Source organism: Sardina pilchardus, chromosome 20 (genome assembly GCF_963854185.1).
Source record: "Sardina pilchardus chromosome 20, fSarPil1.1, whole genome shotgun sequence".
In the NCBI taxonomy this organism is placed as follows: Eukaryota; Metazoa; Chordata; class Actinopteri; order Clupeiformes; family Clupeidae; genus Sardina; species Sardina pilchardus.
The window spans coordinates 11,990,469-12,018,204 of NC_085013.1; the positions used below are offsets into that span (position 1 = coordinate 11,990,469).

At 45.6% G+C, this 27,736-nt stretch overlaps 1 protein-coding gene across 1 annotated transcript; it reads left to right on the forward strand.

Moving 5' to 3' along the window:
- stac (SH3 and cysteine rich domain) lies at positions 1-24,619 on the forward strand. The gene is made up of 11 exons (XM_062522812.1): positions 1-415; positions 4,018-4,351; positions 11,266-11,366; positions 14,269-14,350; positions 14,543-14,649; positions 16,323-16,407; positions 16,767-16,834; positions 20,465-20,559; positions 21,977-22,028; positions 22,289-22,426; positions 22,676-24,619. Exons 1-11 carry the CDS (start codon positions 305-307, stop codon positions 22,772-22,774), a joined length of 1,272 nt encoding a protein of 423 aa, XP_062378796.1. The 5' UTR covers positions 1-304; the 3' UTR covers positions 22,775-24,619.
- Positions 24,620-27,736: the final 3,117 nt, after the last annotated feature.

The window sequence follows — 27,736 nt, forward strand, 5'->3', positions numbered from 1 at the left end:
CTTCTACAACAGCGAACCAACCGGACCCTTATACCACAAGTATAATCAAAGTTATGACAAAGTGTTTCATAACTTGTGTTGTTGTTAGACAACAGTTATAGGCTACTTCACCTTTGGAGTTTTTTTTCTCGTCGCCTTGCTACTCGAAGACCGTGGGACTTCGTTCACATCTGACTTCTGATTCTTTGTAAATCTCTGGGAAAATATGTAAAGACACCTGGTGCTTCCACAGGTGGACACAGGTGGACACTCGTGTCCAGAGTTCATCAACTCGTATAGCTTGTTTTGTCCGTTTTATAAGGAAATGATTCCACCGACGAATATGATGCAGGACGACAGTAGTGGCAAAGAAAACAATCGCGAGACGCACGACCTGCCACAATCTCCTACATCAAACAGTAACCAAGAATCAAAGGTAGGCTATTGTTTTTCTTATAGGTTTTTCTGAATTGGCTTTCCTGTAACCAACTTGTTTTGGCAGTGAAACCTGAAAAATATCTCCATATAGGCTGCTCTCTACTTGCCTCACCAGCTGTCAAATCAACACGTGTAGCCTATCTGTACAACTGCATATAATACATGGACATGCATGCATAAACCAGGTAAATGCAAAATCCTGTCACTGTCTAAAAATGAAAGGTGAGATTTGTTTATGTTTTTTTTTTTGTGGGTTATGTTTTAATGCCTCCTTGCAATGTACAGCAAGCCTATGTCATTTTGATCTGCGATTCTTTATGAAGTTCACAAGATCTTGCCTCACATATGGCCTGTATAAATTGTGTATAGGCTAGTCTCACAGGGTGGGGGGATGTCGTCATTGCCACTGATATTTTATCTACTTTTATTGATCTCAGATCATAATCTGGGTCATCTATGGCCCTGAGTAGTACTGCAACAATTAGCCTTGAAATAACTTATTGTAGGCTACAGGGCCCTGGTTGTAGATGCGTTTGGTCAGTCAGTTCACCTCCTGTTTAACCATTTACGAAATCAAGAAGGTTTAGGTGATCACCAATCAAATGCGAAGTGTTTTTAAGTGTTAAAATATGTTGTGAATTAAACAAAAGACAAATACACACCATGACAAAATTACAAAATTAACATAGGCCTACCAGGTGACCCATTCACCAGATACCAAGATACATTTTCAGTTTTACAGAATACAGACTGTAACAGTAATAGTCATGACTTGGTTTTTTAATTATTATTGTTTTTAATGTAAGTTCAGATACTCTTGTTACTCACTTGAGTGTTCCTCTGGCATCCCAACAGTAAAGATTGAATTGTCCTTTCATGTGTGACAGACTGTGATGAAGCTGCGGTTGAAAACATTGTCCTCATCTCCTTTTTTTTCTAGACCGAAAGTGAAAATCCAATTATAGTGTTAGATGTCTAATTTGGATTTGGATTTGTTTAAATATAGACATTTTAAATGAATACCTATGGCTTTGGATAAGTGTGTAGGCTTTTCCTCATATGTGTCTTATAAAAGCACAGAAAATGTATTAGCACAAAAAAGTGCACAAAAACAAAAACTTGTTTACTGAGGTGTGATCAGTTCATGAAATAAATGCTTCCCGCAGAGAACTAAAGAATATTTGAATTCATTAAATAATAACTTCCAAAGGAAAGTATTAAATCCATAATATGGTGCTCATAACAGCATATTTAAACTCCAGTATTCATTTCATAATTCATGATGATCCCCGAGGAGCCGTAAGAGATTAGCTCTTAGGGTGAGAAAGGGGGAGGGGGGTAAACAGCCAAGCTCATTAGGTTCTTCCAGAGTTGATTGAGTGCCTCTGTTTGAGACACTTCAGGAAGTTATTGCTCGCGTGACAAATCTGATGTCAGCAGAGTAGTTTTTTTTCGTCGCTCAGGTGGTACCTCCAGATGCGACGCTGTTTTCCTCCTCCTAGTCACGGCCTATTTGTTATCATTTCTCGTTTTCTCATTTAGGCCGGCAAATTGGAGCCGAGATGCAATCTGGGGAGGAAAAACGATGTTGCTTTAGAGCTGTGTGTGTAATGCATCAGGAGGAGAGCTCTGGATTCCTGCAGTTATTTGTGGTCTGACGTGGTCTTGTGCCGTCATATCAGTTTTTCCCTCCATCAGCCAGCGCTTAAGCCCTGGAAAAATCTGGTTCCAAATGGCCAACCTCTGTCATCGACGTGGCTTTTATAACGTCAAGTCCACTAAAGTTGCAAAACAAGCAATCACATAACACTATCGGTGCTCTTGTGAGTTTCAATTAAGGCTAGATATGTAAGACCTGGAGGGCAAGGGCCTGAATAGTGAGGAGTGCACTGCCTAGTCTGGTCCAGTCGGACAGAATGTTTAAGTGGTTTTTGCGGACCCTCTGTGTCCAATTTCTGCCTCGGTCAGACTTTTCTAATTTAATTTGAATGCATGTGCTCAGCACATACCATACTCACCTCACCATATTCAATTATAACAAAATGACACTCATAGCTATTGAAAAGTCTTGAGTGGGGAAGAGAATGACAGACTAATCATGAGGAATGATGAATCGGGCTCCTCAGCCGTCATTTTGGCTGTCATCAGTCAGAGGTCCATGAAGGCTCTGTGGCGTGACAGTAGGGGGGGACCGCCAGCCCCTGGACTGAAGCGCTGTCACCGCTCTCTGATGTCCACAGACAGGGCATGGCGGTGGGCGGGCTCATCATCGATCATGTTCCGATTGGCTGCAGCGATCAATAGGTCATCATTGTACGCTAGCATGCCGGTAGTGCCACAGCGGGGCCTGTTGATGTGCTCTGTCCATTTGGATTGCTGGACTTGTGTTATTGCATAGTCCAAACAGTGAAAGGCGTGACTATAAATAGATGGCGTCCAGCTAGAGAACAGAGTGTTTTCCCTCATTACTCATTACAGAAACTTAGATCATTGTGATTACTCATGCACTCGTCAATGGCTTTATTTGATCCATTTCAAAATGACAGTAACCAAAACCGCTCTTATATGTGGCCTCTGATAGGGTTATTGTTGAAGTACCACTTAAATCTTTGAACTCTGATCAAAGGCCTGCTTTTGACATTGTTATGCTTGTTTACGTCTGACTGTAGAGTGACCTGAACAGCTGAACGTGTCTGAAAGTGTGGCTTTGTCTCAGGAGCAAAACAAAGCAAAATGAAACAGAAGTATATTTGTTCAATTCTACTAAGACTGGAAAATACTAAATATACTATATAATAGGCCTATAGAGCATGAGAAAATTGTACACACACACACACACACACACACACACACACACACACACACACACACACACACACACACACACACACACACACACACACACACGCAGACAGAGCTAAATATACACACAGAGATATATACACACGTTCCAGTTTGGCCGCTCTCCCAGTGTAGTAGCAACTAGAGTTTATACGCTCTCTTCACTGATAGTGTGAATTAGATGAACCCCAGTGCCTATTTATGCTCATTCAAGGGACACATTACCGAGCTCACTTTTGAGACAGAACACAAGCTCATCTTCCTGCCAGCTTGGGCTCCCGATGTCAGCTAAATGACACTGAAATAAATTGGAACAGTACAGGAGACATCTCTCAGGTCGCTGTGAGGGGATATGAAATCGCACCCTGGTGAGAGAGATTTCCCAAGCCTTGTCTATCACAGAGAAAATTAAATTAGTCCTCTTGGCAGGGTACCAATGAAATTTTGTTCTTGACAGTCACAGCGAGTTGATTTAAGCAATTGACATCAGGTGACCTATTTGTAGATTTATATGATTTAATCTGTTGACTCTGGTCCATCTCTTGAAAGTCAGTTGTGTCAGTAATGATTTATGTTGCAACGCCTGTGATGGTTTGTTACACTTATTGCTTTTTTATTGCTCTATTGCCATCTCTTCTTCTCTTCTCTTTGCTTCTCTTCTCTTCTCTTCTTTTCGTTTCTCTTCTCTTCTCCTCTCTTCTCTTCGCTTCGCTTCACTTTTCACCTCTCTTCTGCTTCCCCTGCCGCTGTTTTGTACAGCTGCAGAAACTGAAGAGATCGCTGTCCTTTAAGACCAAGAGTCTTCGCAGCAAGAGCGCCGACAACTTCTTCCAGCGGCCCGGCGGCGACATGACGTTCCAGTCCGACGTCAGCAGCAGCACCGGCCAGCTGAGCGCCTGCGGCGTCGCCCCTGCCACCCCCTCTCCGATGTTGCCCCCCTTCATGCCATGCCCCGCCCCCATGGCCATCTGCCCGCCCATCTTCACCGCTCAGCAGCCGCTGGTGGACCCCTCAGGACACTGCTTCATCGAGTACATCTTCAAGAAGCCCACCTTCTGTGACGTTTGTAATCACATGATCGTAGGTAAGAGAGGTATGTTCTTTCTTGGTATTTTTAGGTTGGTAAAACTGGTCCTCTAGTGACGTATGTATGGTATCTATGTATGATAGGGTATGTATTTGTGGTTTATGGTCATCTTTTCAGCCTACGTGTTGACAAATCCTCTGTGGCTCACAAGAGTTGAAGAGCTGTGACCAGCCATCTCTACCATTAACCTGCCTGGCACCAGAACAGGAATCGCACGTACAGGCATGAGCAGACTGAACTCATCTTGCGTCAGATCTCGTCTGATCTGCATGGCCGAGCCAGACGTGTCCGACAAACGCATGTCTCACCTGAGCGAGTGGGTCAGCTGGTCTGCGCTGGACCCCACTGTCCAACTGATGGGCCATCAGAGCCGGTCCCCAAGCAGATGCTCCAGATTCCTGCCCTCTTGTTAGGCATCCGTCCAGGGGAGAGCGTGGCAGGGGAGGAGAGGGGGTTGGTTGGTTATGTAAGATGGGTCTATTGGGAGAATAATGAGGGTCTTGGTCACCATCTGTTCAGCCAGAGTGCATGAGCTAAATTGTGGACCATGAGAGGAAACATATGACAGTGCACGGCATCTGTGAGGTGATGGCTTCTTTTGAGAAGATGCTCTGTTTTGATTGTTCCCAAGCACCACTCTGGCTCCTTCTGGTTTTGAAATGTGTTTGGAATGAGGTTTCACTGCTTTCTATTCAGGTACCTTGTATTAGTTCTTTGCAAATAGGCTCATACGGAACTGTTTCCATGGTGGAGGATTGTTGTGACTGTGGCTGAGTTATCTCAGTCAATCATACGAGGAATTTGTTTCATTACTCTGTGTGTGTGTGTGTGTGTATGTGTGTGTGTGTGTGTGTGTGTGTGTGTCTGTGTCTCTGTGTGTGTGTGTGTGTGTGTGTGTGTGTGTGTGAGAGGCAGCTGATGAGGTGGGCTGTCGCAGGCTCGTTAATTAGCCCAGCTGGAGCCCTGGCCCTGCTCCATTCCACATGCCCACCTGCCAGAGCCCCGGGGTCAGCCAGCGTCTGCCACCCCAGAGCTGACAGCCCGATTTATGGACGGGAGAGCCAGAGCTTCCCCACAACCCCCCAGCTACCTGGCACACACTGCCCCACGGTCTTACAGTAGAGTCTGTCACAGCAAAACTTTTAACAGGCTCAGGTATATACAGTGTAATGGGCGTTTATGTCACAGTTATCATAGTTTAATGGGCAGTTATGCTGGAGATGGCAAACAGAGTTCCATAATCATATGTTGTTCACAACCTCCTCTTGCGAATGATCACACCCCCAGGACGCTCTCTCAATATGAGGGAACATAAAAGTCAGATGTCTTCTCAAAGCAGTAAAGACTTCAGTGAGAGTGAGAGAGACAGAGAGAGAAAGAGAGAGAGAGAGAGAGAGAGAGAGAGAGCAAGCAGAGGGAAGCAGAGGGAAGCATACAGGATGTCTCACAGACAAACCTTATGAGTCAGACCAGACAACCAAAATCCTTGACAATTTGAAGCGAAAAGCACACCAGGAAATAAGGAAAGTAGCATACAGGCAGTCCCACAGGAGAAGTGATTCATCTAATAAGATCTCATTGATTCACCACATTTCTGGTAAAAGCTGAATCTGCTCCTAGTGGCAAACCGATACTCATTGACTGTTGACCAGGGTCATTTTCTAGTTATTGTGTTCCACACTTCCCGGCAGACGCCACGTTCCTTTTCTGCGGTCCTCTCTCGGCGCTGCGCCCGGTTCGCCATCACCTCATTTCTCTTGCAGTAAGCTAAGCCTAAGTAATCAGTTTACACCCTTGTACCAAAACACACCACTCTGCCACGGGTGGACATGTTGAACAGGTCAGAAGGCAGGGGAAGAGGAGAAATAGCCAGGCCAGGTCAGGAAATGACCAGTCTGAAATGTACCGTGAGCAGTAGACGTGAGCAATAGAACAGTGAAGGCATCCGTTATTTTGAATTAAGGACTGAAGTGCTGTTGTTTTATGGCCAGGTTGAGTGGTTTAGCCCGCCAAATGATTCCTCTCAACTCGCCACTCCCGTGGAGAGGAAACGCTCGGCAGTGGCATTGTTAATAACGCGCCGGCATCTGAGCATATGTCTCCGACAAGCCCCATCGGCCATCCCCCCCGACTCCCCCACCGAGGCAGACCGGAGAGCCGCCTCGCCTCGCCTCGCCTCTGCAGACATGGCCAGGCGGAGGTCGCCTGAGGACGAGGGAAGCCGTCTGTCCTTGAGCTTAATGCCCTCATACAGTGGCTTTTGCTCGGTGAATGTGTCGCGTCCTACGGGGGAAGGTGAACAGCGTCTTGGTAAATGACCTATGTCTAATGAATCAGTTGGATTTAGTCCTTGTGTGTGTGTGGGTGTGATTGTTCTTCGCGACGAGAAGAAAGTGTTGCGGTTTCGGTGTACTAATATGATTGATTGCGTATTCCATTTTAGAAAACCCTTGCACACTACTCTTAGAATAGTCATCCATCAGGATCAGGTCCTTGACACAAAATGGCCATTATTCACCAAAGTGACGCACAAAAGTGGAAACATTTCCCCCTTCCAGAATACCAGAGACGTACTGCTTCAGTCTCTATCTTGCCGTCTGTGGGACTTTGCTATCCCACAGCGGCATCCTCCTACCAAACTCTCCTTGTGCAATTGCTCTGCGAGCAGCTCTCTCTCTCTCTCGCTGCATGCATGACTGTCCCCGTGCCATAAATGAGCGAACGCCGCTGCTCAGAATGGCCCTCCGCCACAGATTGTGAGGGAAATAAGCCGCCGCTGAAGAAAAAAAAGAAAAGCCCTTTGGATGCGTTTGTAATAACCAGCATTGGGGCATTGGGGCGATAGCCATTGGGCCATGAATGCTGAAACCCCCCTCTTTGATTGAAAACAGGGCAAAGCGCGCCACAGATTAGGTTCAGGAGGACATAAAAACACTTTTCTGATGGAGTGCTGAGCTCTTGCCAGTTATTGATTATGGCCTCTGCCTGCAAACGACTCATTACACAAATGTCTACCTCTTACCTGTGAGAGAACAGGGGAGCTCTGTGGGCGTCTAACATCGGCAGAGGGTAATTTACGAGGCCGAAAACAGGTTATCAATCCTCGTCCACCCTCAAATGTATTATTTTAACGTTGAGTAATACTCTGGATGCGGTGATTTGATTGTGGACAAACACCTTGATTTATCAGTGTATTAAGAAGTGTCTGAAAAGGCTTCAGGGAAGGGTGTGTGTGTGTGTGTGTGCGTGTGTGCGTGCGTGCGTGCGTGCGTGCGTTCGTGCGTTCGTGCTTCCGTGTGTGTGTGTGTGTGTGGTGTTTCTCCTTAGAATACTTATACCTGTTCCTAAGAGATGTGAAAGACAAACCCAGTCCCAGGAAGTAGTCTAACGTCAACAACTCTTAAGCAATCAGTGAGAGATAATCAAAGATAGCTCACATGCAGCATCTCAATTCAGGCTCAAACCTGCAGGCACCTCGTTCCACTCTCCTTTAATTACCAACCAGCGAAGCTCCTATTAGCTCAGACCTCCGACGAGATGAAGGTAGCCGCCAAACAACCGGCAGGAGCCTTCCCCTTTGAAGTCTTCGGATGCTGGGGGGGGGGGAATGAGTTAGCAGATGGGGCGAAAGTCATCCTAACGGGAAATGAAAGACCCGGAGTCAGGGAAGAGGGCACCACTGAATCAATGCTCGCCATAGTGAGAAAGAGAAAGACAGCTAGAGAGAGAGAGAGAGAGAGAGAGAGAGAGAGAGAGAGAGAGAGAGAGAGATAGGAAGTTAAAGGGAGGAGAGGGACTGAAGGGAGGTTGTTGCTTGGCGCTGGTCCAGGCCATTACTGTGGCGCAAATGAAAAATGGGCAGTTGAGGCGGCGCGGCCGAGGGAGTAAACGGCCCTGAGAGCGAGCGGCCGCAGCCATCCTTCCTCCTCTGCTCCGCTCTGCTCCTCCACCCTGCAGCATCCCCACAAGTCCGTTTCAATCCAGCATGTTCTCTAACTTCATTTGAAGAAAAATACTAATAGAGACGGCTTTATCTTGCCTGTATCTGATGTGACTGTGCCCAGATACCCAAAAGCTCGGGTTTGTTTACAGCCGTTTCTATTTCGGGGCTACATAAGTCTTCCTAAGTTCCCTGTTATAAACGGACTCTCGTACATTTCCTGCAGGCTCCTTGTGAGCAGCCTCAGCACATGAAGCCATGTGCCAAACTGCCAATAGATACAACTGACCGTGCAGTTTGCAAGTTTTGTTTCGGAATACTTTAAAAAGATTATATTCTTTAATCTTGGCCAAGACATTTTTGCTTCTCACCTCACTGTATCAAATTACCTTCTGCTTTGAAACATAGTCTGTTTAAATAGTAATGGCACCAACTGTACATTGCAGATCCATGGCTTGCTCAGCCTCAGCCCACGTGTGTTCTGGGCCTAAATCTCCACCACTAACTGTAGCGGTAAATGGTGGCTGACCATCACCTGACCCAAATCTCAACAGGTGGATCCTTTTACCTTTTGTCGTGTGCAAGACAGACAAGACGTGTGCTGTTGGCTGGAGTTGGGTCATGGCTGTGGTGCCTTCCAGTCTTCAGGTACAGAATTACCTTTCTTGGGTTTCCAAGTTCATTTCCTGATTACTTGAGCTTGGGCAGGAGAGGCTCCAAGTTGACTCATGTGACTCACCTCACGGTGCATGGTGCAGAACTTTGCTTTCAGGTCAGTGTCCCCAGAAACTGCAGAGCTGCGAAATTGAACATATTCTGCTTGAAAGACCTGATTTGAGAAGCACCTCGATCTCATGTTCTGTGTATTCAAATAGTGACTGTTACCCCCTAAGTGATTACCATGGGTAATGACATATGCTTTACATGTTAGTGAAATCATGGCATGATACACGGCCATTAATAAAATATGACCTATCTTAATTACCACCCCACCCTACATGAAGAATAGTTTTTGGTGCATTCACCTCTATAAAACTTTACATAAAAGGTAATGTTATACAGTATATAATAATAAATGATTGAAAGTGGGTGTAGATCATCTTAAGTATATTTATTTCATGATATGATCCTACGTTATTCTGAGTGGTACAAACATGAAAATGGGGCTGCCACAGATTTGTCCAAGACTACGCTGTTAAAGTTTAAAAGCAAAGGATCACATCTCTGTTTAGCGAGAGAGCTAGCCCTAATCTGTCATTCAGTGGTGAATTACTGTCCTGTAAAGTGATATTGGTGTGTTTAGTGTAGTGTGTGTGTCTCGTCCTACCTGAAGGATTGCGCAAGAACCAAATCCACACCTGGACTGTGGTGCTGCTTAGACATGTGCAGTGGCTTGTACTGCTTCAGTCTGTTGACTGGACTCAGATCGGACTCATGTTGCTGTGACTCACTATCCTGCCTCATCCTGTTTCGCCAGCACTACTTCACCCCAATAGGACCCATGGCAGTCCCGCTCGCTCAGATACTAAATGCACTCTTTTTTGCGAGGTTATTAAATCTCTGAAGATGCAGAAAAAGATCAATAAAGTCATTTTTTCGGACGCGCTCGCTGGTGAGATGTAGAGCACGAGCAAGGCACGTGAGCATTGATTAATCAATTAGATGCCCGCGGGCAAACAGTTCCAACGGATGAGGACAAATGAGAATGGGACTGCAGTCTGGGGAGGGAGTGTTTTCCCCCCCTACTCTACTGCAGCCAGACACACGCTATGCGCTGGAAGGCACCGACGTGTGGCTCAATCACGCAGCCGAGCGTGGCGGAGCACGACATAAAGTTGCCGGCCAAAGAGAATGGAGCAGCGAGCAACCCTGCCCTTTACCTGCAAATGTTATTACTCAGATTTACAGCCGTATAATGTCCCGATGTCGCGCAGAGGGAAGCCCTCATTCTACTTTATAGACTGTTGTGTCAGGGCCAGTCGATAAATTAACCCCTTCATCCCCCATTAATTTTCCACAGACAGTCGTAAAGAGGGCACGGTTCAGAGTTAATGCCATAATTAGCATAAGCTCGTGCCCCCCCTTGACACACACACCCACACACACACACAGAGTCACGCACATGGAGTCATGCACGCACAACCTCAGGAATGAGTGGCAAGCAAACAAGAAGCAGACTCTCCCCTCCCTCTCTCTCAGCTCTGTCATTTCTGAAACTAATTAATGTCAATTTATCTTCATTTACTCAAATGTCTCTGATGCATGCAAGGTGCTGCAAGATTGAAGGAGACTGAGTATGTGTGTGTGTGTGTGTGTGTGTGTGTGTGTGTGTGTGTGTGTGTGTGTGTGTGTGGTGTGTGTGTGTGTGTGTGTGTGTGTGTGTGTGTGTGTGTGTGTGTGTGTGTGTGTATGGTTAAAGGGGAAGAGAGGAAAAAGAGGAGAGTGTTTTTGGAGGTGAGAGAAGGTCCATTAAAGCTTCCCAGAGCAGATGCAGATGTGATGAACTGGCGCTGGAGCTCAGTTGGTCTAAGAGGACAGAAGTTGGAAGTTGGAAGTTGGAAGTGGAGGGAAAGTAAAGAGGAAGGGGACTCTTCTGACATTTTCTTCTGCCATATTTGATGTAATTACCTGAGGTCTGATGTCCCGATGTCCTCCCCTACCTCAAGGTGAAGACTAATATCCAACAACACACACATGTCTGCAGCAGTTTCCACTTGACAGTGATCTGTGCCAGGCAGTTTTATTTGTGTGTACCCCCCTATCCCCACACACACACACACACACACACATGCACACACACACACCTTTAATCTCTCTCGCAGGTAGTGAAGTGTGTCTGTGCATCCCACACATTACAGAGCACTGCGCGACAGACACAGACAGGTGCCAGGAACAAACCGGAGAATCCCCAGACTGAGACCGGCTGACTGACAGCTGATGTGCCTCATCAAGTCTCCTCTGTGTGTTGTGTCATTCACAGGCACCACTGCCAAGTACGGCCTCCGCTGCAAAGCCTGCAAGATGAGCATCCACCACAAATGTGTGCACGGGGTTGGACAGCAGAGGTGCATGGGGAAACTGGTAAGGCTGAATGTGTCAGTTGTGTGTCTGTTTAAATGATGAAAAATGAATTGTGCTATGTCTGTACTGTCTGGTGTTAAATCCCTAAGTTTTGTAGGAGGAATCAGTTGAAGTACAGCTAAATGTTATATCATTCATACAGTTTTATTTATTGATTGTATCTTATGAATCATGAACACTGAAATGATCCTTATGTCTAAGTCTAAATGTCATCCCTATGACATCGTCTCAGAAATAGAAAGCGATGTCTAAAATGGTCATCCGTCAGTAACATGTCTGGCAAGCCAGCGTGGTGGAGAGCACACAGATTAAATGTGATACCCTTACAAGGTGGGTCCAAGGTACAAGGGAATCCCTCTCTCTCTTTCTCATTCTCTCTCTCTCTCTGTCTGTCTTTCTCTCTCCTCTCACTCTGTCTCTCTCTACCTCTCTCGCTCATCTGATGGATAGTGGCCCTGAGTCAGTTTTTTTCCAAATGGTTATTTTTGAGGCGTTCGGCGAGGCATGGCATGCGCGCGTCCCTTCGCGTGATTCATCAGCCGGCGTCTCTTCCCCCTCAGTCTGCGCGCGGCGAGTGTGAGAGTGAGCACGCATCTTAATCAGGAGGCACGGTGGGCAGAGAAGTGATGTCAAAACGCTGCCGAGATACAGGCGTCATTTCTCCGTCTGGGGGTGAGGAAGGGGTGGGTGGGTTTGGAAGGAGGTGTGTGTGTGTGTGGGGGGGGGGAGGCTGGCAGTCACGACAGCACCAGGGTCTTCACACAACCCACACAAGGAGGGGCGGGTGTAAGGGTGGCAGTGGCAGTGGATAGGCTGGGTGGAGGATTGCGCATTTGTCAGTGTGTGTTTGTGTGTGTGTGTGTGGGGGGGGGGGGGGGCAAAGTGAGTCTTGTCTTGTCTCTTGTCATATGCACACAGTGAAGTGTTCCCATCACAGCTCCTCCCTTAACAGATGTGTGTGTGTGTGTGTGCGTGTGCGTGAGAGTCTGTCTTGGGAATGGCAGAGTATTGTCGAGTGGGCCAAATGCTTCATATCCAGAGGAGCTTGAAGAAGAGGTTCAGATTGCGTGTGCTTCTTCCATGAGTGTTTGTGTGTATATGTGGGCAAAACAGGATGTTTAAAGAAAGCCTCTTCCTGTCCCTCTCCGATTTTTCCATGACTGTAGTCGGCACCCAAAGATGAGTCTTTCAGGGACACTATCGTGTTCCAGGAGTGGAAAATGGGGTCGCGGGGTCGAGCGTTAAAAGAGAAGTATTCCCCTTAGACCCCTGTGATAATTTAGGCTTTCTCTTAGCTTGCTAGTCTTTTATTTTTGAGTCTGCTTTATTTCCTTTGGCATGGCTCACTATGTTACAAATACTTTCCAACATTTCCCTAAGTTTTGTTTAAACCAGACATATCCATATTATCAGTGGATCTGAAAGCCTTTGCCGTTTTATTACTCAGCAATCCATCACCCATTGGTCTGAATGGGCTTGAAAAGCAATATGCATGTAAGGTCCGCTGATATTAAAACATAGCACATATTTCTATAGTAATAAATTCTACACTCTGACAAAGTCACAACAAACAAGCTGTGCGGTATGTTCCTTCTCAGTAGACCTGTATTTTAGTGGGCCTCCACAGGGCCTTGTATGGTTTCCCAGTCCCAGAAAGTTCTGCTTGGCAGCGGGCCGTGGGCAGAACCAGTCCCCCTCTCCGTGTGGGACGGTGCAACTCTGCTCACTCTGCTCAAGAGGGAGTGGTGTCAGACAAACAATGTCAAAGTTTCCTATCCTGTCTCGTCAGCTGTCGTAACCATAATGTCCTGCAGTTTACAGTAGCCGTGAGATGTTTATAATAGCCTAGAGTGGACACAAAGAAACAAAATCGAATCCGTGCGCTGAGGGGTTTGTGTACTCCAAGCAACCAGATGCACCCATGAATAAATATGCCGTGTTTAACCTTTTCCCTGAATGAACTTGCATGTGAAATGTGACATTGTGCACGACTCAAGAGGTCCTTCTCCACCTGGAGTGTGGCTCGTTTTGGCCCGGTTCATTTTGGAGGCGCAGCCAATGAAAGATTAATCAAAACAGATTAGCGATGCTGATTGCTCGGCTCTCTCCATTAACTAAACCAAACATAAACAAAACCGCTATGCTAATTACCGCAATACTGTGGCTTTGCACAAAAGAGCAGGAGCTGCAGCAACCCTATATTTAGCTCCGTCTGGTGAGTAGTTTCATTATTTCTTTTACAGCTGCTTTTCATTTGATTCATTAAGATGCATAATGAACAGTATTTGCAAACACCTGAGATCCTCGGAAGAGTGTCTCTTAATTTTAATCAAACATTCATCATGTGAAAGTAATATTGAAAATGAGGGAGACCTTATGCCTGCATGGATGACTGTACCTTAAATGTCTATTAAAGGTTGCCTTTGTATTAGTGCTATAGACAACTGCCTGAGGTTGTCTTATTGACAATCCTGTGTGCTTGTATAGTAAACATGACTTTGAAACTCATTTAGTGTGATTCTCTTTCTGAGGCACCAGATTCGAAATGTACAATATGTCCAGAAGTAGAGGATGAGTTAGAAGAATCAGATTATATAGAGATACTGGGGAAAAGTGAACATTCCTGAAGTCAGTGGGGTGAAAATCCTGCACTGGAAGGAGCGTAAGTGAGTTGGACAGTGTCTGTGTGATTTTTATATAGACTCGTCAAATTGAAGGAGCTCACGTTGCTCTTTCCCTTTAACACACAGATGAAGGGGGCATCTCCCATTGTGTTATTGATCCTCTGTCACTTTTCCTCTCATCCAACTCTTTCTCTATCTGTCTCTCTCTCTCTCCCTCCCCCTCTCTCTCTCTCTCTCTCTCTCTCTCTCTCTGTCTCCCTCTCTCTCTCTCTCTCCAGCCAAAGGGCTTCCGGCGCTACTACAGCTCCCCTCTTCTCATTCAGGAGCAGTTTGGCTGCATCAAAGAGGTCATGCCCATTGGTGAGTAAGTGGCTATTCAGCCATCACCACACCAGTGGACCAGGGGCCGTGTGTACTCTCACAGCTCTGTCTCTCTCTCTTTCTGTCTTTCTTTATCTCTCTCTGTCTTTCTCTCTCTCTCTCTCTCTCTCAACTAACTGCTAACCGGACCATTTTGTTCTGCTCTCTCTCTCTCTCTCTCTTTCATGGCAGCCTGTGGCAGTAAAGTGGACCCGGTGTATGAGGCCCTGCGCTTTGGGACATCTCTGGCCCAGAGAGCCAAGCGGACCAGCGGTTCCGAGTCCCCACACAGACACTCAGTAAGCGAGCAGCCATCGATTGAAACCTTGATGGTCACAGGCAGGCCTCGGGAGTTTTCAATTTGTGACAGGCTTGTTTTCAAATGTCACGGCCGCTTTGAGAGTTCCCGTTTAAATAGCTCTGGTGTCACAGAGGAGAACTCTTTCCCTCTCGTCGGCTGACAGATTTGTGGTGTTTGTGAGTGTGCATGTGTTTGTGCGTTGATAAAGATATAAACAAGTGAGTGTATGTGTGAGAGAGAGAGAGAGAGAGAGAGAGAGAGACTGAGACAGAGGAACAGAGAGAGAGAGAGAGAGAGAAAGAAGGAGAGATAGGGAATGGTCTTGGCGTGGAGCCCTGGGAGGCCGAGGATTGATGAATGGATAGAGGGAATATCCGTCAGAGGAAGTGCAGATTTGCTGGGCATAATTAATCACGTGTCCATAAGTCACTGGAACGGCAGGCTCAGGGCAGAATTTACTGTGGATGCCGCTGACAGCCAGGAGCAGCCTCGTTGTTTGATTGATTTTTCTGTGCCAAACGACACACCGCTCTTGAACCGTGAAACCCTACTCGTGTGCCGTGACACATTTGAAAAAAATATGAAATATGAAGAGCATAATTGGAAATAAATACACAGAGAGCACCTATTGATCAGCTGACTGATGCAGTTGTAACTAGTCATTTACCATTTTAAAGACCAGCAGGGCTGGCCAAGAAGGCAAACTCAAACTCAGCGAAGGAAGTTGAAGATTTGACTCGTGTGGTGAGGAAGGATGCTTTTCACCAACTTGAGCAAACAAACCAGCACAAAATGAGCTGTTTACAATGACAGATGAACATACTATGCAAACACCACGCACAATAGTACTGGCCCACATGGGGATTGTCGTGCTCAGAGACAAAACGAGAATTAGAATGTGTTCATTCTCTTTTCCCTGTGCAAGTCTTTTAAACTTGTTTATCTTGTGTATGAAATGGTGCCATCTTGAACGGTCGGCTTTCCCAGCAATTAAAAGTCAGGTCCAGACATGGCAGATGGCGTACAGCAGATATCACTGCTCACCACAGCACAAATGTGACCAATAAAGGACAGGAACCAGAGGGAGCCATGAACACCATGCACACGGAGGTCTGTGGGCACATGAAACATAAAAATGCAGCAGGTCTCCAGCTTCGCAGGAAGCAGATAACGCCAATAAACAGTACGAGAGACATAAACAAACTGCTCGTATGTTTCTTTTGATATCCAGTGCCTGCTGCCTCCAGTTGAATGGGAAGAGAAGCCATTTGTGCTTTATCAAGTGTCATTGTTTGGCTCGCCGAGGAAACTTAGTGGCTCTAAATCATTCATGGTGCTCAGTGTGGTGTCCAGACGTCCTGCTAGGAAGATCTGTATGGAGGCTTTCTGTCTCCTTCACCTGCTCTCTCTCTCTCTCTGGCCCCCTCTCACTCTTTGCTCATTGAAAGAAAGAAAGAAAGAAAGAAAGAAAGAAAGAAAGAAAGTTAAAATAAAAGTAAAATCAATGCTTTGTGGAAGAAAGGACCTATCACATGGTGACAACATAATGTATATGTAATGTGTATCACATAATGCATGTGTTTAATGTTGTTAACTACATTATTTACAGTGCAAATTGAATGGTGTCTGCAGAGTGTCTGTATTGAATGTTGATGTACTGACCGTTCCCAGAGCAGCGGAGACCTGGCTCAGGTACCGGAGGAGGTGTCGTCCCGCAGCAGCAGAGCAGAGCTCACCAGGAAACACAGCGACAACGGTGCATACTCCATTTCATTCACCTCAGGAGTGGCAGGAGATATTTACATACTGTACTGTGATCGAGAATATTCTTTTCTAATTCATTCTAGAAAGCATGTAGAAAACGTATGAACATTGAGTAAGCATATTATATTGATGACATCAATCATTATGAGACGGGATGTGTGCATGTTTTAGTAAGCTAATCTTGTTCAAGGTCAATTCTGTTGCCAACTTGCCTTTTCATGTCTTTGAAGTACATCCTGTTGTCCAGTTAACTCAGGATATCATTGTTAGGAGAGAAATCAGAAACAGCCGTACCACTCGCAGCAGGTCTGCAGTTTAAAGACATTATGCAATCTTTATTACCATTTGCAGTGTTCTTGGCCCTGGAGAATGGAACAGAGCCTTTCCACGTGGCCGACCGGAAGGCAGACAGCTCACCGGTAAGGATCCTTAGAACATTCCCATGACTGGAATCACTAGAAAACCTCTTGGGGGAAAAAAAAAAGATCTGATGTGTTCAACAGGCTCTTTCCAAATGAAAGAGGAACACAAGATGGGGACCTCTTGGGAGGGGAAGGACAGAGCTGTATGTGTACAGAGGCCACTTACAGCCAAATAAGTTTGAGTGAGTTCATGGAGGAGACAGGAGAAATCAGATAATCAGAGGAGAAGTCATGAGGAGAATATTAGTGTTGGGATCTGGGTTGAAAGCCATCCATTACATGAGTTTTTAAGTACCCCTTCTGTCATAGAGAAATACGGTCGACGAGAAGATGGGAAGTGAGAGCCACAGCGCAAAGGACAAGTGGAAATTAAGATTCATCCGTGGGATTTTTGCATAGTTATGTGTAATTTCAGACGCAGTTTATTTCCTCAAACATCATTACCCGGAACACTCCAATTATGTGCTTGCCATTAAGATTCCACACAAAGATATGTTGCCATTGTGTACCATTCCAGTGTGTTTTAAATCACGCTGGATTAGATGTGAAAAACAGATGTGGTCATTCCCCACGATGTTCACCAAAATCCCACTGACACCACATGATAGAATGTACCCTCGTTTGGCACATTGAGCAAGCCTAAAGACGAGTAAAACCCCAAAAGACGTGGAAAAAATACGGAGTGGAAGTGCAGCTTGAGAGACGAGCCGGGATGGCTTGCCTTGTGGCTTGTGGTGTGGAGCGGAGCGGAGGAGTGGACATGGAGGCATAAATACCAGCGCTGGGCTTTCAGCGCGAGCTGTACAAGGTCGCGAGCAACAGCTCCCCCGTGACGCCCCGTCTCTGAGATGGTCCCCTCGTGCACTTCTGGACAATACTTTCAAGACCACACACATGTACGGCCACGGCCAAGCTGTGGACTAAGGCCAGCAGACAGCTGCTGAAAGTACACATTTTAAAAACCATAATAATCATAACTTGAAATATGGACTAAAGTAATCTTAGACAGAAAGAGTGCTAATGTGTGTTGTCTCCATTAAATTAAATGTTCATTTGAGCTTCAGCAGTGCTGTCAGCATACTTCCCATCGTCCATCTGGCATAGCCATTGAAAGAGTCGTCTAATTTTCTGTAATTTGCGGTGTAGATGCAAAAGTGTTTGGCAGGCAGGAATGGCTGTCTGAATATTTGCAGATTGGCCTGACTCTGTTGATATTGCAGTCAGAATACAGAGCCTTGGAGAACGCCAGAAATATTTTGCACAGAGCATGCAAAGTCATGATTGCTCACGAAATCAGTCGGAGGATTCTACAAAGTATAGCGCACAAGCGGAGCAGCTGTAGACTACTCAGGCATGAGTTCATAACTGGGAAAGATGGATCTGCATTTTGAATCAGTCCCCATCTTCACAAGGGTTGCCTTCATAAGTTGACCTTCATTTGGCATGTCAGGTTCTTGGGTCAGTTCTATTTGGGATGGTCCTGTGGGGACTTTTACTCCACTCCACTCCTGGGTCAGAGCTTTTTAGGATGGTCCGGTGGGTACTAGTGCTCTCCTCTCCTCTCCTCCACTCCGCTCTGCTCTGCTCTGTCTCTCTTGTAAGTCTGAGAACTGATCTTGTGCCAGGTTGTTTGGTGTGTTCATAGACGGCCTGAACTTGGCGAGACTCCACAGGCCCTGAATTTCCCAGCGTTTGAGAGCTCGATCATCCCCCCAAAAAAGCCCACATACCTCTGGCTATGCTTGTGGTACATACAAATATGTATTTGCCTCTCAAGATGAATCCGTTTTCCCCTTGTTCCTCTGACCATGGTCTCCACTGCATTTGGGTGCACTGCAGATTTCATGGATAGATCACAGACAACTACAGCGTTCACAACTCCAGGCCAAGCATTTGTTAGATTTGTATTGTTCGCTCTCCTCTTAGTTGTGCTTCTTTCTACAATTCCTCAAAGGTGTTTTCCCTCTTCAAATATTTAATCAGGTTAGGTTTTGGGCTCAGAGGTAGAGTAACCTAACCCTACAATTTGTACTGTCTTCACAATAAGGCTGACTTATTGGAATAATATGCATTTGTAGCCTATAGCCACAGCGTTTCTGTTGCAACTGTTTCTCATCCGTCCATCATTGTGTAAAGTCCGTCCTGACAACTTGACTGGTCCAAACAGATCTTGTGCGAGCACGTTTTAAGGAATGCTGATAGAAATCTAACTCAAAACTCCCTTTCAAAACTCATATCTACTGTTGATGAATGCAGGTTTACAATTCTAACCACACTGCACCGCACCGCTTTACAAAAATAAAGACTCTCCCACTTGCGCTTACTCTCTCTGTCTCTGCCCGTCATCTCGCTGTGACAAGCATTCCCCCCATTTCCCCTTATCTGGTGGCGCATAGCATCGTCTGCGAGGAGCCCATTTGTCTCAGCTGACGGCCGGCTCCATAAAACAAGCCCGACGGACGTTAGCAGGACAGGGTAATGAGCAGAGGAATAAAACATGGGCCTGGGAAGAGATCACCTGCCGCGGCCGCCTGTGTCTGGAATCAGATTGAACAAACAGAAAGGAAAAAAGCCCCAGTCATTCAGATGCACTTTGAGCTTCCTTATCGCACCAGTTTCCATGGACGCCTGGTTCCGGGCTCTGGTATTGGCCTATTGAAACATTTTATTGCGACTTTCTCGTATGTTAGGGTGTTTCTGTTGTCAGAGGTTTTTGTGTGTATTCAAGGCCCCGCGAACAAATGTGCTTGAATTCTCTGGATGAAGTATAGCAAGCATTGTTTAGTCATTGTGAGCTGGAGCTTTGATACATGATCCATGGCTTGGCACCCTGCATGCGACCATTGTGAATGGTTGACCTGTATTAATCCTCTAAAATGGACAAATCACGAGTCATTTTCCGTTTTTAGTCAGAGATTTGGCAGGGCCTAGTCTCCTTTGTGAATACATAGTGTCACGGCCTGGTTTTCACCGCCCTAGTAGCCCAAAGTGCTTGAGTGCAGAGTGTCCCCCTCTTTAAACAAAAAAACAAGGACACAAAGATGCAGAGAAAACTCAGATGAAGGAGAGCATCACTTTCAGTCAGAGAGTCACCACACTCTTTTTTTTATCACGTAATCTGGAGGGGGAAAAGTCTGTCTGTGTACGCTCATCTATGCCTTTGTAGCATGAATCCTCAGATACAAGGAGCTTCCTTGGCTTTGATTTCCCAGAAAAAAGCAGCAGAGAGAAACAAAGGATATCTTCTCCCACACATGCAGATTAGTCTAATCTCATGACAAAAAAACAAAAAAAATTGGTTACTGTATTTCTCAGAAGGCAGCAAACCATTGTAAACCAAGATACAGATCACAAATGTATTCAGATTCTCCCAAAAAGGAATCTTCCAGATTAAGTCTATGTCATTGCCTTTTACCCATCAAGCACAAATGTTCACAAAATCAATACACAGAATCTGACTCTACTATTCCACAGATCATTTTTGATTAAAGAATCTATTCAATAACCAAAACTCAGAAATGCCATGTTTGCCATGTATAATGCTACGGATGCTAGATAATAAATTCTAACATGATGTGCCCTGTTGTCTTTGTGGCTCAGTATGACAATGGCGTTTGTGCATCGCAGGTGAGGACACAACAGCGTAAGGACCTCCTGCAGCTCAACACCTACGTGGCCATGCACAGGTACACACCACAGGACGGGGACGACTTAGACATGAGGTGAGCATTACCTGTGCATCCCATTCAGCTCCTCAGCTCCTCGTGCATGCCCCACATTGCACATGTCTGTTAAAGGGACAAATACATGAATTGCTTGCTCCAGATTTACTGTCTGCACGCATGTCATAAATGTAAAAGGAGAATGAGGGTAACCACCAGGGGGCGTACGCAAGTGATTAACTTTTAACTATTTCCATGAATACTTAAAAGTACAGTATTCATGGAAATGTTCGGTCCTTTTCTTTGTTCTTGATGGTGGTTTTACTAAAGGAGTGGTGGGCCATTGTTTTCATACAGACTTTGTATATATTCCCGAGAGGATAGCACCTGACGGATTTGCAGGTTACTGTGCATAGCTCAGTTCAACTGATGAAAACATGTGCAGCAAATCTCTTGACACTAGCTGGCACTGTTGTTTGTGAGTAATTTGCAGCTCACCACTGTGTGTTGGATTTGCCTCATCAGTATTTGACACACACACACACACACACACACACACACAGACACACACACACACACACACACACACACACACACACACACACACACACACACACACACACAGTGTGCAAAAACAGAGATGCCCTCAACAGCCCCTCAGGCTTTATATACAGTATGCAGTGGCTGTTATATCAGCTCTGGACGTGCAGGAATAGGAGTAATCCTGGGCCCCAAGAGCCCTTTGTCATTTGGCAGACACTTCAGTCATCTCCTGTGGCACTCCCAAAATACAATCCAATCTTCGGCGCTTCATTTAAAATTCATTGACTCCTCAACGCGAGGCTCAGTTCAAGGAGAGCATCCGCAGTCCAGGCGCCCCTACAAGTGTTGCCATAAACACAGTGTATGCAGCAGTAGGCTTCGAGGGTTCCTTTTGATAAAGAGAAAGAAAATAGCAGGGGAATCACGGCATTTGTCATGTTTAATCATTCCCTCATTGTGTCTTTTTTTTTGTCTTTTGCTGTGAAATATTGACAGCTTGCGCCCACGAGTGCTGCTCATTTCACAGGGATTTCCATGTGAGCCATGTGCAGTTATCAGATTTTGAGGAGCTGAAAAATACATTCTACTTCTTTGAAAATAGAGCATCTTTATCAGACTCTTGACAAGTCACCACACATAAAACCTCTCCTAGCCTGTACTCATACGCTTCCTTGATGTTGTGAAACACTCTTCAGACACATAAGACCCCTCCCCCCGGACCAATATAAAAATAGCATGGTAACAGGTCTTAATAAACCTTAATGTTTTTAAGGAGCTGTTAAACACTTGTTTAGAGAGTACTTTGCCTTTGAGTGCATTGTATATGAGAAAGGAAGCTGAAAGCAGTTGACTGTTGAAACCAGCCAGCTCAGGGGAGGGTGAGCTCACATTAATCATGACTCGTTCTTTTCTCCCCTCCACCCCTTCTCTGCAGACCTGGGGACAGGATCGTGCTGGCAGACGACTCCAACGATGATTGGTGGAAGGTAACAGGCTTCTCTGTTTCAACAGACCCCTGAATATTTAAGAGCTCTGTTGAGTTGTGTCTGAAAACTGTCACTGCCCATTTAGAGTTTCATTTTTTAAAAGAACCCCTAGGTAACGGAATTGTTTGTCAAAATGAAATGAATCACGTCTTTTTTTATTTTATTGTGAGGCTTTGAGGCTTCACTGCCATCCATCATCAAGTCAAAGATGGTGATTGTTAAACCAGATTAAAGGATTAAACTTTTATGTATTACTGCAGGGAGTGATTGAAGACAGGATAGGATTCTTCCCAGCGTCCTTTGCTCAGCAAGTGAGGACGGGCGACCAAGTGTTCAGGTGTATCCGCACATTTATCGGCTGCAAAGAACAAGGCCAGATCACTCTGAAGGAGGGACAGGTGTGTGAAACACACACACACACACACACACACACACACACACACACACACACACACACACTGTATCTCTCTCTCCTCCCATCTCTTCAAAATTGGGAGGTTATACGCATATCTTTAAAGTTTGTTAGAGATAATAGAAAAACTGTCAAGAAAACCTCAACTCATCCTGAATATGCACATAGAAAGTGTCCTACTTTGGATCTATGTGGGACTTTACCCTTTCTGTTTGGTTTCTGTGGAATCTTCTAGATATGCGTGAGCAGTGAGTTGGAGCGGAGCGGCTTCATCCGAGTGACCAGTGGGAAGAAGAGAGGCTTCGTGCCCTGTGACGTCCTGGAGAACATCTGAAGGACAGAGAGACAGAGACAGAAATCAGGGGAGAGGGAGTGCCACAATGTGTGTAGGAGAGAGTGATGAACAGAGATAGAGGTGAAGAGAGAGTGAGAGGAGAGAGATCCACTGAACACATCATGGAACCGAGTTCTTAAGATGCGTAACAGTGAGTCTCTTGTGGCCCATTGTAGGCCATGAGGCGAGGTCCTGGACCTGAGAGGGGCTAACTGGTGGAGCAACTGGAGTTGAAATGGACAGATCCTCCCTTTTTGCTGCTACATTTTAGCACTAGCGTCAGTTTTTTTGTTCATTTCTTTATTGTTTATTTATTTGGTTGGAGGAAATAGATCTACCATGTCGTGTTTTTCGTTTGTAGTGTGTGTTCCTAAACAAAGCCCACGGAGGGAAGATGACTATTGATCCTCATTGTGTGTCAGGAACAGTCTCTGTCTGGCTCCCCGGGCCTCCATTGTTTGAAGCAGATAGGAGGGAACAGTGGATGCTTGTTTACAGAACCACTTGTGCCACTCCCTGAAAATAGCATATATATGCCCCACCACCACCACCACCACAATGAACACTCAGTCCCCTGGCTCCCTTTACCCTAGTACAGGATACCTTAGCCTCTTGTGAAGTTTAAAGGCAGCATTGCTCCAAAGTACAGAGGCTTAATATCAGATGCAGCACGTGCGCAGAGCAGTGGTCTGTATGTCGTGTTTCTGTTAGTGTCCTCAGAGTTCACCTCCTGGGACCCTGTTGTGCTGCACGTTTTCAGGCCTCTCTCTCTGCTCTCAATTAGTTGAATGCACCTGGGCCAGTGTTATCAAGGGTGGCTTAATTATCTCCCAAGTTCAATCAGGCTGGCTGTGAAAGCAGGAGGGAGATCGGAAATGTGGGACTTCCTATCGGGAGTTTCTCAGCCGTAGGAGGGAGAGTCGGTGAGCGCTGAAGGAGGCGTTCACCGCAACGTTTCATCCCAGCACACCCCATCTCCGATGGTTTCGTTCTCAAGCGGACGTTCCACGTGACAGAGTAGAACGCCAAGATGTGAAAAGATTGCACACATATCATGGAAACAAATGTTCTGGGGGAGTATTTTCAAAGGAACTAACCAGGGGGATTTGTTTCAAATAAGACAAAATGGGGGAAAAAATCTAATCTGACAGTCGAGGTCGCGTACAGACAAGCATGCAGGATAAATGAGAAACGTTTAAAAACACTTAAGCGAGATGAGGCAACGCCGGGAAATTGGGTGCATTTTTGGCACTCCGATATCCAACTGTGCAGACATGTGTAGTACCCTCTAATTACGTCTGATGTTTTGTCTTATTCTGTCAGAGGGGTGTAAGGTTTTGCCCCGTGACAGAAGGCACTGAACAAACCCTCAGGCTTTTGCCTCAAGTGAATGTATTCAATGTGAAATTCAACACACAACTTGTTACATGACAAACAATTCCGACTCTCTTCTGATGCAACAGCCATGTAGTATGTGTAACCGAAATATGTGGACTTATTCAATGACGTTTCATGTCCAGAACATTACATTGTCTTAAAAGTAGCCTGATTGCTTTTGTAAAGGCCTGTGTGACACAGGCGAATTGTAATGAATGTTATGACAACACTTAAATACTCACCTATTGGCTATGAGATCACTGCTATAGGAGTCTGTCTTTTTTTAAGCAAACCTTTTTTTCTGAATACACAGAATTTATTTGCAATGTGCTATTTGATTTCTATGTCATTCCAGTTCACAGTCTGTAGGCTATTTGTACATTACTTGAAATGAAAGCTAGGGTAGCTTTGTTGATAGTGAGGTGGATTGCAACACTCAGACAGAGATTATAAAGAGACCTGTGTTGCATTGAGATTGTAAATAATGTATGCACAAAATTAAAGTATTATTTATTAAACTGTGTGTTAACATATGTGTTTGAATGTATCACACTCACCATGGCGGTAGAGTCACAACACTCTGGCTGTGGTTTTGTGTATGTGCAAAAATAATGTGCTCACGTGTCATGTGGTGGAGTTTTAGCACTCGGCATGCAACACTAGTCAGCAACACTTTTTTTGTAAACCCAACTGTAGTTTAAACAAAAACTAGTATTCAGAGACAGTTTTAGTTGTCAATTAGGCAGAAATACCATCAGAGAAGTAAACCTAAGGAGGTGTATATCAATTTACGTTTTCTTGATAGCATATCAAACAGAACACACAGACCAAATACTGCAGCCTCATCATGACATTCACCTTTCTCATTGCACTTCTTAAATAATACACAGTAACTTGTCTTTGATTTGAATTTCTAAGACACAGTATTATTACTCCAACATGCACGTTCAGTCAAAAAATGTCCTCCATCGCATAATGAAGTTATGTCATTAATATTAATGTCACAATATTACTGCCTATATCTAGGTCTGACTGTACTGCCTGTCCATACCACTCAATCAGTAAGTTGGTTAATTCATGTCTCAATGTTACAGGTGATAGTCAGTTCTGATTGCAGAGTGATAAGCAAACCGCTGGGCCTGTTGGACCAAGGGAACATTGCCCTGTGTAGAAGCTGGGCCTGTTGGACAAAAGAAACATTGCCCTGTGTCCAAGCTTGTGCTGTTGAAAGAAACATTGCCCTGTGTCCAAGCTTGTGCTGTTGGACAAAAGAAACATTGCCCTGTGTCCAAGCTTGTCCTGTTGGACCAAGGGAACATTGCCCTGTGTCCAAGCTTGTCCTGTTGGACCAAGGGAACATTGCCCTGTGTCCAAGCTTGTCCTGTTGGACCAAGGGAACATTGCCCTGTGTCCAAGCTTGTCCTGTTGGACCAAGGGAACATTGCCCTGTGTCCAAGCTTGTCCTGTTGGACCAAGGGAACATTGCCCTGTGTCTGAGCTGGGCCTGGCAGTGCCCTGAGAGACAGGTGCGGTGCAGCGTGACGTGCCCATCCATCTCTCTCTGGGAGGGTAATGACAGTCGCCGGCTGCCCGCTGGTCATAACTCCAGACCCAAAATGAGCAGCAACAGTGCTGGGGCTCCTCTGTCCCCGGCCAACTCACGGGGTAATAAGGGTGATGCTTCCATTGTCGGTGGTGGCCGCGTACCGCCAGAAGGTCCTGCTGTGACAGAGAGAGAGAGAGAGAGAGAGAGAGAGAGTGTGTGTGAGTGTGTGTTTGTGTGTGTGTGTGCGTGTGTGCGTGTGTGTGTGTGTGTGCACGCGTGCGTGCGCACCCGAGCGTGTATATGAGCTTGTAGCGGTATCAGATGGGCCACTCACGGTGATAAAGTGGGTGTGCATTCGCTCAGGTTTATGTGTGTGTGTCTGTGTGTGTGCAAGGGTTGAACATGTTGTTCAGCATTTCTTCCACCAAACAGAATATATTGTGAATACCACAATGTCTTTCATTGGGAGGGAATGTTTCTCATTTTTCGGAAACAAAAGCATCCTCATACAAATATTTGTTGAAGAATTACTCATTAGTTTCTGTTAGTGTGGCAGAGCCTTTCCAATGAGGAGACTCAAAAGAATCCTCCATAGTGAGTTCATAATGTCAATATGATAGTTGTCTACACATATACTGTACCGCCCCTTCCTGTAACTAATGTAGGCTAAGTTACTAACCGCATATTTATCAATTGTAGCCTGTAGCAGTTTGGGGGTAATATTTATAACGTTCAATTCAGATTTAAACACAGATTTGCCTGATATACTTTCTAATGACCTATGGCCTTCCTTACGTATGTCTCCCCATTCACTTGAATAGAAAAATAACTGTCCAAAGTGCATTACCAAGATGCAGGGACGGACTGGGGCTAAAAAAATAGGCCCTGGACTTTCTGCCGCTACCATTCTCGCTCACACACACATTATTAGCTGTCTATCTTGATACAGTCTAACAATATTATTATGCCAGTGGAATGATAATATTCAACCTAAACTAACAGGGACGTCATATACCACTGTGATAAATGGGGGTCTCTCAGTAAATGGCTTTCAGTGTCTGATTATCTTTTTAAGACAAACAGACTACATCAAAGCCTACAACTTGGTCAGGTTGGTGCGCATGTACATCAATCAAGATGGACATATTAGAGCTATTCCTTGCAAATATGTGATAGTTGTTGTACTGTAGCAAACCTCTAGACAAGTACACCATGCAAGACATTTTTGGTCCTTCAATAATGATGCAACAACCTGTGTGTTTTGCGCAAGGACAAAAAACCTGAAGCACCAGCCATTACTACCAAACATGCAAATGTGTAGTCTGTCAGAGCCAGGGACATTGAACCAATTTCTGTTAGTGCGTTGAGACGGATGATGTATGCATGGCATCTATTGCACACATGACTGCACCGAGTTCTGGAGACATTTGTCACTTGTGAGAGTTGGCAGCTGTAGTGAAGCGAGAGAGCAGTGACCCCACCCATTCTTGAACCCGGGCCTCCGGGGCACTAAACCTGCAGCTTGACAGCAACGCCAAAGAGCCAGGACCTGCCATACTGCCCCCCCCCTTTGGAAAGCTTGCCAATGCGCTTCATGCACACAAGCGTCCCTCACGCAATCACCAGCCATACTTCTTCCATCCCAGGGTGCCCCATACACGTGCTTCACCCATCTCTGGGGTCCCTCACACTGGGGTCAACCTATCTTAGGGGTCATTCGTACAGCTCACACATTGGGCAGGCTTCCAATCACCTCATGGCAAGCCATCCCACTTCTGACACAATGTACAGTAGCAAAGGGAGAAAGTAGTCTGACCCCACACAGTCTTGAACCTGGGCCTGCAGGGCACTAAACATGCAGCTTCACCGCAACGCCAAAGAGCCAGGCCTGTTGGTGTGGCAGTCAGAGCGCATACTCAAATGTAGTGACGGTACGGTACGGACTTTTCCAGAACGCTCAGAATGCCAGTCTGCCCCTGGACTTGCCTAAAAGGACTTTGACAGGCTGGACTAGTTAGGCTGTAGGTTTACAGTAGCAA

Bases quoted from the DNA above. Each gene is read 5' to 3' on its own strand.
- stac (XM_062522812.1), top strand. From the start codon at position 305: ATGATTCCACCGACGAATATGATGCAGGACGACAGTAGTGGCAAAGAA. The intron at 4,352-11,265 runs GTATGTTCTTTC...TGTCATTCACAG, and splicing joins CATGATCGTAGGTAAGAGAG to GCACCACTGCCAAGTACGGC. The intron at 11,367-14,268 runs GTAAGGCTGAAT...CTCTCTCTCCAG, and splicing joins AGAGGTGCATGGGGAAACTG to CCAAAGGGCTTCCGGCGCTA.